The following is a 12,280-nucleotide window of genomic DNA, read 5'->3' as shown; positions in this document are numbered from 1 at the left end:
TGACTCTTGTGAGCCTGTTGAAACAAGCAAGAGCTCAATTGCCTTCAGTGGATCAGCAGATTTTGGGCTACAAATAGGGCCACAACCAGTTTATTTAATGTAAAAAACAAAACAGGTGATAAATCTGAACTCTTGTTTTGCATATTGGCAGTTATGCAGCATCTCCCATTCCTCTAGGATTTATCAGCATCTTTTCATGGCCTGGGAGCATGGAATTCCTATTAGCAACTGTGGTGAACACGGTACTGTCAAAGAGGTTAAATTTTACCAGTTGTGTTTTCTCAAGTCATAGTCAGATGGGTTTGATGATATCATGATGATAAATCGGTGTCCTGTTAGTGGCTTGGGAGAATGGGATCTTAAGCATGTCAAAATTTTCAGAAATTTATGTTCTCCCATTTCAGCGTATGATTCCATTGGATCATGGTCAATTAATCTCTCTAGGTGTATTTTTTAAATTCATATGTAGACTCCTAAATAAATTTTGTCTGAGGAGCTATTAAATTTTTTCCTTTAGATCACATATTAACTCTGCAGTGGATGTCTGTTGAGGTTTGCTACAAGTCTTCAAACTGAGAAAGAAACATAACTGCCTAAATTTATACTTGTCATTTCCATTGAGTAATTAATGCCAGTTAACTTTATAATTATTGTATGGATTTTCAGCCTAAATGTCTTTATGCTACCAAAAGACTTCTGCATACACTGTTCACTTCATTATGATCTCAAGCCACAGTTCCAGGAAATAGCTGCAGTAGTTTCATGAGTTTTCAAGATCTGGGTTCGTTCAGGCAGTGGAGGTGTGCTGTAGCTGACAGCCTGGAGCAAAAATACTGGGAGGAATATCAGTGGAATGTAGCTGTGTAAGCCCTTAGAAAATCCCACTAAATCCTAATCTACATCGTAAAGATATTTTACATCTTACTTCTCATCCTTATGAGAACTGATTACTGTATGTTTCTTTATTCAGATAGGTAAGAGGCTAAAGCTAAGAAAAAGAGTAATTTCTTCACCATTTCAGTGACTAAGGTGAAAGCAGTGGTCTGAAAGGATGACAGTAGGGGTTCAAATTGGACAGTAGGAAGAACTTGCCATGAGTAGAGCACTCGTACAGAGGCATTGGAATGGGTAACTTGGTGAGTTTATAGAGTTAGACAGGCATCTGTCTGGACTGATGTAGGCATAGTTGATCTAACCCGAGGCAAAGGAATGGACAAGATAAAGTCTTGTATTTCCTTTCAGCTCCCATTTTCTATGATTCTGTGATCCTGTTAGCCTCCGATTAGACACACTTAGTAATGAGTTCACTTTCCTGTCCATTGACTTTGATGTCTTCTGCTGTGCTGCCATGTTCCAACCTCTTCACTGGAACGTGAGGCTAAAGTGGAAAGTGGGTGCAAGTCCAATGCATCCCAGAGGAAATTCAGAAGAGCATCACATGTAGTGGGGGATTGAGAAGAATATGTTACACTTGATTAGGCACCCTGTGAATTTACCTATATAACTTTCTGAAGTTCAGTGAAGCCTGTGTGTCTGACTGCTGCCTTATCACATTAGTTCAGCTTTTTTCTAGTAGACAGCAATGCCCTATACCTGCCTATACCTAGCAGCAGAGAATGAGTTTTCATTCTCTTCTTTCACAAACCATCACTCCCTAGAGCTGCAGCAAGCTAAATCACACTATCAGTGAAACCTATGCAGTGCCATTCAGTGGCAGAACAAATAGTACCCTAAAATATGTGAGGAAACAGTAATATATTCTCTCTATGCCAACAGTTCATGGGAGAGTCTGTGTGTCATCCTTATGAGAGAATACCTTTTCAAATCAATCTTTTGGGCTTGTATGACTTCTCTTCCAAAAATCAGCAGTCACTCTGATATCAGGGTGGTTCTGTTTGTCTGGAGCCAAAGCACAGCCCAGTTTCTGAAATCAATCCTCTTCTCACCCTCCTCATGTTATAACATGTTGTTGCCTTCTACTCTTCTTGTTACAGACGGGCGTGTGTCATCCGGGGCCAGGTTGTAGCCATCGATGGAACACCTTTGGTTGGAGTGAACGTCAGTTTCCTGCACCACAACGAGTATGGATACACCATCAGTCGGCAGGATGGAAGGTCAGGCTTTCATGTATTAACCTCCACTGCTTTAGGTTTGTGTAGTTAAGGCCATCTGCCAACTTCTATTCATGTACAAAATTTTCATAGACATCACAGTTCACAGTGTGGCTTGAGGATGAAGTCTGGCCGCCTGCTCTAGGAGCAGAGTTGATTGGAGCTCTCTGTAGTGAAGGGACCAAAGAAGAAAGAGAAGAAAAAAACCTGAACTGCAACAAAATTACAGTGGCATTTAAACTCCTGGAGTCAAAATGTGCCAGGTCTGCTGTAACAGTACCTTATTGACCTTGGAATATTCTCATGAATCAGGTTTTCCAGGAAATATCCAGTCTTCCTGCTTTTTTTGTTGTTGTTAAATGCAAATCATCCAAACAGTTTATTGAGGTGTCAATTAAGTCAAATCTTTTAGTTGATCACTTCAGGCACACAAGAAAAAGTGGGAACAGACTCTTTCCAAAGACAGTTAAATTGCTGTTCCATAACCTTCCCCTTCTTTCCCACCCTCACAGGTCTGAGTTCATTTCTCAAAGCAGGTGAGGTTTCAATATATTCTATATTGCACTCCAGGGCTGGCCATCCATGCAATAGGGTCATGACTTGCTCCTGAACTTCAATTAAGCTCTTAAGGACAGTTTAAGACTTCATCTTCTTTGGCTGGATTGTGAATTAGAAGAAATCTGAAGCTGTCTGAAGCTGTTTTCTAGCAGGGAAAAAGTGGTGCAATTTGTCACTGTTTCCACAATTTTTTTTTGTTGTTGTTTGGCTTTGCCAATTTATAGAAGTAAGGAGCGTGCATATTTATTTCACCTTAGTTTATTGACTTTCAAATCACACTACTGAAAGTTGGTAATTATCATTTCCTCCTTACGCTAGCCTGGATAAAGTTGTTGCATTAAAATATGCTACCTGTATTTTGCTGTGAATGTAATCGGTGTCATTTGGGAAATGTGATGAGATATGCATAATTAAGTCTGACTTCTTATCACAGTTTGTTACCATCAAAAACCTCCATAATAGATGCATTCAGTAGTACACAGAGTGAAGTAGCTATTTCCATATTACCTTGTGTTGCCTGACTGTGGATGTCAGAAACTCTGGAAATTGAGGCTGTACATCATACCTTTTATATCCCACTGTTTTTCAGCCCAGATGTGCCAAAGGTTCTTCACAGTTAGCTCCCAGAGGATCACCCTCTTTGTGTTCAAGAGCTGACTCAGTTCTCAGTGCAATTAATCACCATCTTTCCCAAAAATTTCATATCCTGTGCAGGGAGGTCATATGCTCAGTGTACTCAACCTTTTCCTCCTGCTGCTTTTAGAAGAGGGGAAAGGGTTATGTTAATAGAGCTAAGGCCTAACAGGCTTTAAGCCTTATTCTGCATGCTCTTACTGCATAGATGATGAGTGGCATTCTTTTTCTGGGGTAGGAATGTCTTTTCATATAAACCAGAGCAACTGGGTTGACACTTCTGTTACAGATGGCTCGTTAGTATTGATGGTAGCTGATAAATAGAGGGGGAGAGGCCAAGTAACACTGAAATTCTGTGCCTTGGTGTTGATGCATAAAGGGAGAAAGCACACAGATGTAAAGCTTCTTTGTGGATACCGAGGTGATACAAGGAATGTACACTTGAATGATTTCACATGCTAAATTAAGAGCTGTAATAACGAAAATAAAGATTTTGCTTGTAATGCATTCAAAGGTGTGGTAATGTGATGAAAAAAAAACAAAAAGAAACAAAACTATTTGTTTTCTCTTTTCCAGTTTTGACCTTGTGGCTGTTGGAGGAATCTCTGTTACTCTAGTTTTTGACAGATCTCCTTTCATATCTGAAAAAAGAACACTTTGGTTGCCTTGGAATAGATTTATCATTGTCGACAAAGTTGTAATGCAAAGAACAGAGTCGGACAAACCATCTTGTGACATCAGTAGTTTTATCAGTCCCAATCCAATTGTACTCCCTTCCCCCTTGACAGCATTTGGAGGGTCCTGTCCTGAAAGAGGAACTGTTATTCCAGAACTACAGGTAATTAAAAGACTTATAAATTAAGTTTGTTCTGTTGCAGAACCAAGTTTAGACAATCTTCAAAGACAGTAAGCAAGGAACTGCTGTAATGTCATTCACTTGGCAGAATACCACCAATGCATAACTATTTGGCACTGTTTAACAAGATTCTGTTGTCTTTATTCTTTCTTTACTTTTTAATATTTAAAAGTGCTTTATTTCTTACTTTCAAGTAGAAGAAAGTGGGGAATGCTGACATGAATTATTATTGAAATCTTGATTTGTTGGTAGTGATGCACAAAACCATTCCTACTTACAGATGAGCAGTACAACTTCCCAAACATCAGTGTGAGACATGATGCTTTGAGCATTCCTAGGGGCATTTCATCCATTCACAGCTTTATGTCAGATTCTTGGATATTTTTACTTTAATTACTTATTACCAAGGTAGAGAGAGCAATTTTAAAATTATCTTTAGAACTTCTTTTTTAATTTCAATGTATTTTTTCTTGACACTCCCTTAAGTGTTTAAAAGGAGTTTCTAATTAACCTTGTAATTGCCTGTTGTTTTACTTGGGACTTAAAAGGCATTGTCAGAGTCAAGCGCGCAACAAAACACAGCTCAGGTCATATTAATGCCCTTAATTAATGCCCTTTAGTATGTTGTTTGAGCAGGTAGATTTTAAAGGATATGACCTCTTCTGGGTTCTCTTTTAATTTCACCAAGCAAGCCTGGAAGATACTTTGCGGGGGTACCTGCATCCTCATAAAAGTGTTGCTGCTTTATTCTACATATGAGACACCTCTGCTTGAACTGAATTATGTCTAAACACCTCCATAACTATTATCATAACTATTATCATCAACTACCATCCAGTTGATGGTCATAGCATTGCTTCACAGAATGTACTAAGTGAAACTAATGAACATAAATTAAGAATAACTGCTGCACACCAGTAAGGAAAAACTGGGTCACAGTGCTCCACATGAGGTATGCCTTGGTCTTCTTTGAACAGTGGGGTGCTCAAAGATGCAGTCTACTCAGAAACCCCTCCCCAGTTCTTTACTTTTTTCTTTTCTTTTTGTCATTGGAGGTTTCTTAGGGTGTTGAGTTTCATTGTATGGTTCTGGGACTGAGCAAAAATTAACTGAGAAGAGTAGGAGACAGAGATACATTAGCATGTATTAATGTCTGAATATTTCTTCCAGCTTTTATATTAAAAAAATGAAAAGGAATGTCAGCTGTATGACAGAGAGGGCAGCTGGGATGTCAGCAGGAAAGAAGGGGAACACTGCAAATCAGGAACAATAAAGGGAGCAGGATTTCCCTGGCAACGCTACATTTCATATGTTGAAACGACAAGTGCTGGCAGGCCTCCAGCTGTACTGCAGTAATGCTGTGACAGTGATACTGTTGCAGTGTGTAAATAAAATTACTTGAAAATTAAGTAATCTATTGTTAAATAGGGAAAATTTAAAAACTGGAAAAAAACAAAACAGTGTGTCTATTTCCAAGCATGTTGGTTGATTCATTAGTACAGAAATGCACTAACATCATTAACCTTGTTAACCACAGTCTAGTTTTCAGGTGGCTTTTGAGTGACTGTGGTAGCATCCTCCAAGAAGCCGTTCTCATCTTTGCCTGTTCTTCCTCACAGTCTGTCCCAGAACAGCTCTTTTTCTCTCAAGGAGCTAAATCCCTTTTTGTAGCTCCAAAGCCCATATCATTCAAAAGGTCAAGGCCAAATTTCTTTTTTCACCTAACAAGCTCAGAGCCTCTGCAGTCCTTCTGGTTGCTGAGGGCCCATCTCCGTTGCAGTGGGAATTGCTACCACCCCGCAGTGGGCACATCCAAGCTTGCTTTAATCCAAGTGGTTCAGACAGCAGCACTGACAGCAGGGCCCTGGGATTTGAGTTCAGTTGCACTCCCTGGGGACTTACCTGTGAGCGAGATGATTCTGATGCTCAGGCTGTTTCGTCCTCACTGCTGTGTGTCCCCATTAGCATGCTAGGTTCCTAATGCTGCTCCTTGATACGCCGTGCCCCTTCTTGCTGGAGCTTGCCCTGACTGCACAGATGGTCTAGGAGGAAGGGTTCTTTCCTTTCTTAACACTCCTCACATTAAAGTTATTGTCTCCAAAGCAGGATAGTATCTTAACATCACAATGTATGTGATAGAAGGTGTGAGTATATTTTTAAAAAATTTTAACTGTATTCCAGTTAGGAGCACTTATTAAGTAAACCAAGTAATAAAGGTAGAGCTGTTCAGCTTGTATTTAAGAATATGTGCACAGATGCAGTATTTGCTCCCCAGTAGATAAGAGTAAAGCATCACAGGAAGAGGCTCTTTATCAAACAGACAGCCTGTCATCCAGTAAGTTGACCATGCAGTGTCTGATGTTGGACATTTTGTCATGTGCCTGACTATTTCATTGCTGAAATAAACCCAGTTGTTTCAGTGATGTGTGTTCACATCACAATTGTGAAATGTAAAATAATTAACTTCTCTTACCATTACAGTTTTGCATTTTTTTTTTGGCATAGATATAATGATGGTTTTTTTTTCCAAGGTGGTCCAAGAGGAAATCACAATTCCTTCAAGTTTTGTGAAGCTCAGTTATCTCAGTAGTCGGACACCAGGCTATAAAACTTTGCTGCGCATTATTTTGACACACACAACCATCCCTTCTGGAATGGCAAAAGTCCATCTGATAGTTGCTGTAGAAGGTCGTCTGCTTCAGAAGTGGTTTCCTGCTGCAGCCAATTTGGTGTACACGTTTGCCTGGAATAAGACAGATATATATGGACAGAAGGTTTCTGGGCTGGCTGAGGCAATGGGTATGTAGAATCACTTTGTTGTAAGCAGAAGCACTCGCATACATCAAGCCAGGAAAATATGGCAGATAAATTTTTTTGCTGCTCCTACATTCTTTTAAAATCAAATGCCTATTTAGCTAAAGTCACTGAAGTGACTTGTATGATTTCCCAAGAACATTTATTTTCTTGTTCTTCCAATGTCATCTTTCTAATTTAATCAATTTGAAAATTCCCTTTTCCCTCAGAGAATGGTTATGTACTAATGGCATTAAATTCAACTGTCTCTGTTTTTGAATGTTACTCTGAATATGACCTTTGGTGTGTCATTGTTTCTGTCATTTTTTGGCTGTGACATTTAAAATGTCATTTCCACTTAGGGTTTGCAAAATTCTAACTTTTGGGCATCTTCTCTTACTACATTTCATGTCCCCAGTAGTTAAAACTAATTGATTTGTTCCTTAAAGATGTTCATCCAAAAATCATCATGTTTCATAGGCTTTGTTCAGCAAGAAGCACAGCCTATTCTGAGAATTGCTACAAAAATGCTGTCTGTGCAAACACATTTTATTTAGCCAGCATTTTTTTCATTTATTTCATGATTTGTTTTTTAAGAGCTTTCTATTTTTAAGTTAATTTGATGTTATGTTGTTTAATGGACTAATAGATGCTTTTTATTAGAATTACTTACTTTACAAGCAAGGCTTAGTATTGTGAATCACCCCCATGCACTTTGGTAGCAGTTCTGTTTGCTTTTTTTAGAGCAATAATAAGCAGCAGCACTGGAAGATCAGGCTGTCAGGCAAGAGTAGCAGGAACAGCAGAGCCATGCACAATCACAAGGAATATGCTTCATTCCACATGTGAAAATGCTGTTCTGAGGGGCAGCCAGGAGCTTCCTTCAGGATGTGTTTTGTTGTCCATGCAGGCAGAGTGGCCTGTGCAGAGGCAAAAGGTGCCAGCCAGGCTCTGCAGCTCCCAGGGCCTCTGGTGTGTGACAGTGTTGTCACTGTGTGCTCCCAGACAGGTGATCTGGAGGCAGCTCTGTGGGGAGGCAATGGGGAAAATGAGCATTATAGCATTTTCCTTGTAATTTCTTCCCTGAGAACCCACGTTCTCACCTTACCCATGGGCCACCACTCACATTCATTCAATGAGCCAGATCAGGAACAAATTCAGCTGAAAACTGAAGCAACCAAGGAATAAGTGATACATTTTTGGCTTCATTAGTTTCCTGATCTGTTATGAATGCTCATGCAGAAGCTCAGGTCTTCTCATTCCAGCTGTAGCTCACACACTGCATTGGCCTAAAGGAGTCCAAACTCCAACCTTGGATGCAAGATCTCCAGAACTTCTGCATCATCTCTCCGATGTGGAACTGATCTTTCACTTCTGGCTCACATCTGCAGATGGGTGGACAACTCTTTCCTGGGGTCAGTCAGGTGCTGGCGCTGACACCAAGGTTCTGAACATCCCAGGTGTGGCCAGGAGCAGCAGTGCCCTTCTCAGCCTCTTGAGACACAAGAGACCCCGTGAGGGGGCAGATCCAGCCTTGTCCCGTTGCTGATACCAGTTCTGTTTGTTTTTGCAGCGAGGGAAGGTATCAAGTGAGTTGTTGGCACATATTTGTGCAAATCCAGAAATGAAAAAAATATTCCAGCTGGGTCACAAAGGCCACCTGGGGCTTTCCTCAGCACAGCTACGTGTGCCCTGTGTCCAGAGGCTGTCACTGTCTCGTGTTTGAGAGGGAACAGTTGACTACACTGCTCCCACTGCATTATCTAAGAGTCCTCCAATGATTCAGTACATATCCGGACTTTAAAACATTTTAATTCAAATACATAGCATGCCATGAATTGATACTGCAGTTTCCCAAATTAGGAGTAGGTGTGCTTTATATGTTTAAATATGAATAAAGCTTACACAATACTGCTGGGTAACAACTATTAAATTATTTAATTGGGGTTTAATATTTTTTTCTTTTCCTTAAAGTTAGGTTAATTATGCTTCTTTCAAAATAGGAGCAAAAGTTTTGATATTTTAAGTGCATTTCTCACATGCTTTGTTAGATTCCAATAAAGCTTTATTTAATTTGACACACTGTAGTTACTCAGGGACCTTTATCTGCATCCATTATATGAATTTTTGTCAAAGTAATTTCTTTTGCCAGTATATTACCAATATTTAATAATGCATTCTGTTCAGTTTTCATTTTAATTAAATTAAATTAAAGCAGGTTGAAGTCCTAGAACTCAGGATTATAACCATCTGCTTTTGGTTTTCTAAATACTATAAACATCTATATTTTTCTTCAGGGTTGTTGACAGCACTGATCACATAACCAGTTACAGAAAACAAGACTTTCTGAGCATATTTCCACATGCAAATGGTTCTGTTTAAACTTGTTGGAGAAGTGTTTGCTGGCATGTGTCCAGTCCCCAAGCTCCTCACAAGAGGCCATTTTCTCAGAGTAACAACTGAGATGACAAAGCAGCGTTTTTTGTCCTGAGTAAGCAAGCATCATGTGAATGTTGACACACAAAATTTCGGGGGTAAAGTCTATGTCCCCTTGTAGTCTAACACAAGAAAAGGATTTCGGTCAAATCCTCAATCAATGCTCCTGTGTAACTCCAGACAGACTCATGCAAGTCCCTGCATCCCACAGCAGCACTGAGGGGTCTGCAAGGATGAACTCTTGGGAATGGGCATGAACGAGCTCTCCAGCAGCCCTGCCTGGCGCTGTGGTTGAGTACATTTTATTCATTGTTCAAAGAAGATGGGTGTAGATAAGTACAAGTATTTCAGGAGAGGCTGAATTAGAGCTTACTGTCATGGTTAATTGTGGCTTTTATGTCTTACATATATTTTGGCAACAACCCTTAAGCTGTAGTCTGGCACTGATTATTCTTAATAGTTGTATGAAAAAAACAGAGTTTTGATGCAGATGGTCAGTAGATCTTTTGAAATACATTTTGAGACTGCAAAGAGCAGTACTTGCTGACTCTTAAAGTCTAAAACCATAGTCACTAAAGTTCACATTCATACAGTGATATCTCAGTCACCTCAAAAAAGTGCTATAAATTAATTGGATCAGAAAGTAACACACCATAATGAGGGTAAGTTGACAAAGAGATTTTAATTTCACTTACAAAATTACATTTCTCAAAACCCGCACCTAACAAAATACTTCTGAAGTGGCACTGTAATCATACTACTGACTTTACCAGTATTATGCTTTGCCTTGATTACTTTGCATGCAAAATGACTGATAGGAAATTTTCATGGATGTAACACCAGGAGTTCTAGGTAGATGGATCAGGAGACCCTGCTCTAAGATCACACAGATATTTATTTTTGGAGCACAGAGCATAGGTGTCTTTCATAAATATGGGTAAATTCGCTTAGAAACGTGCTTGTAGAGACACACAAAGTGAGTGTGGTCCATATGTCTTAACACCTAGAAGATAGTGTGCTCCTTACTGAACCCTTCTGACTCATCCCAGCACAGGATGTGGCTGTTCTGGAAGTTCCCTGCCCTTTCTTGGGCTCTCAGCCCAGGGAGGTACCCAGAAGCTTTGCTGGTGTTGGTTGTCAGAGCTCCTGTAACAGAGGAATTGGACAAAGTGGCTGCTGGACCCTCAAACTGAAACAATATTTCCAGTAATTAAGGAAATTTGATTTTTACAAGTCAGAGTTCAGCTGCAAAAATAGGTTCTTTCTGCTAAAATGGTGAAGGAGCTCTAGAGCTGTTACGGTGAGGCACAGCTTTTAGTTTGCCATAAAACATTTGTCTTACAAACAGAAATGTTCCCTGTTGGAGCTGGTCAAAATATTTTGATTGTATACAGTAATAGAATTTAGGTGATATTAAAACTATTTATGGTTTAAGTAAAATATACCTAAACCTGTTACATAGAAAAAGTGGAAAGAAACTATTAAAAATGTTTAATGTTTTTTTAAAATTTTCTATCTTAAAATATTTTTTAAACATTTTTATTTTAGAAAGGTTGAACAATTTCAATATTCCCTAGGTCAAATTATGGAATTTGATGTCAAAAAAATATTCTTTCTTTATGAATGAGTTTCACTGAAATCTAGTGAAGTTGGAGATAAATAATTTTTTGAAAGGTTGGTATGTTAGAAATATCAGAAATTTTGAAGTTCTGTTTTGTTTTATGGAAACTAAAGGAGAAGGGTTTTAATCCATTTGAGTTCCCAAGACCCACCATCCTTAGGGAAATTCAAGATTTTTCATCAGGTACTTTGGTAATATGCAAGCCTGTTAAGATAAACGTGTAATTCTAGGAATGTTCAGCTTGTCAATCCATTTCTGCCTAACTCTAATTTTTACAGCCAGCAAACAAATTTAAACCAATTTGTTTTAGCATGGATTCTTTTCTGTTTAAGCTGTTATTCAGGTAATTAGCAGAAATGCAATAAACAATCAAGTCAGGAGTCACTGGAAGAGATTTATAATCTTATGAAATCCATAACTGATACCACAGACTATTTTCTGCTTTGAAGCAGTAGTAACCATAGCTGTAATAACATAATCTCTTAAAATCCTTTTTTCAAAAAATACCATACAATAGCATCAGGCAGAGGAAAATTAGTGTCATCATTACTTGACAGATTAATATCAAAACCTGGAATGAAAAACTGCCTAGCAGTTCACAGAGAAAAAGGTAGACTGAAAGATCTTTAATTATTTGTTTGCAGTGTCGGTGGGATATGAATATGAAACATGTCCTGATTTTATTCTGTGGGAGAAGAGAACAGTAATCCTTCAAGGCTTTGAAATGGATGCTTCAAATCTGGGTGGCTGGTCTATAAACAAACACCATGTACTAAATCCACAAAGTGGTAAGTCCCTCCTTTATTAACTGCCCACGCAGAAGGAGAATACAAATTTTAAAGGAATTAATTGTTCAGGTTTTAAGTGTTACACTTCCTAATGTGTAATCCTCTTTGAATGTGCACCCTCATGTATTGAGAGCTGAACTGTAAATGCCATCTGAAAGGATATTTTGAATGTTCTGGCTCCCAGGGTTTAGACATTAATACCACTGACTCTTGCGATTGCTAACACATTGTGGTCGTTCAGATGGGAAAAGGGCAAACTAATTTGGGTTCATTCTCACACAGCTGGTATAGAAGTGCCACATTTCAGGTCAGTCTGTAGTGTGTTATATTCCCAGTGAAGTGTCTACACCCCTAATTCATCTTGTGACTGCCGCCAGTTTGTAGCAACGCAGCCCCAGGCAGACAAACCCTGCTTAATCACAGAGCAGCACTTCAAACCCATGCTGCCAGTCTGCTGTGCAGTTTTTGTGGCTGCCCAGTCTGT

The 12,280-nt window shown here is 39.2% G+C and overlaps 1 protein-coding gene across 26 annotated transcripts in view; it reads left to right on the top strand.

The window, feature by feature from the left end:
- The window catches only part of TENM1 (teneurin transmembrane protein 1), a 793,032-nt gene that overhangs the window by 713,542 nt on the left and 67,210 nt on the right, over nt 1–12,280 (top strand). For all 26 annotated transcript variants that reach the window (XM_085571039.1, XM_077786535.2, XM_085571036.1 and 23 more), the window contains 4 exons: nt 1,995–2,114; nt 3,879–4,140; nt 6,690–6,957; nt 11,653–11,796. In XM_085571039.1, the coding sequence (XP_085427165.1) occupies nt 1,995–2,114; nt 3,879–4,140; nt 6,690–6,957; nt 11,653–11,796 (794 nt within the window). The remainder of the gene's footprint in view (nt 1–1,994; nt 2,115–3,878; nt 4,141–6,689; nt 6,958–11,652; nt 11,797–12,280) is intronic.

Source organism: Lonchura striata, chromosome 4A (genome assembly GCF_050655825.1).
Source record: "Lonchura striata isolate lonStrDom1 chromosome 4A, ASM5065582v1, whole genome shotgun sequence".
In the NCBI taxonomy this organism is placed as follows: domain Eukaryota; kingdom Metazoa; phylum Chordata; class Aves; order Passeriformes; family Estrildidae; genus Lonchura; species Lonchura striata.
This window is presented reverse-complemented; position numbering and strand designations above follow the sequence as displayed.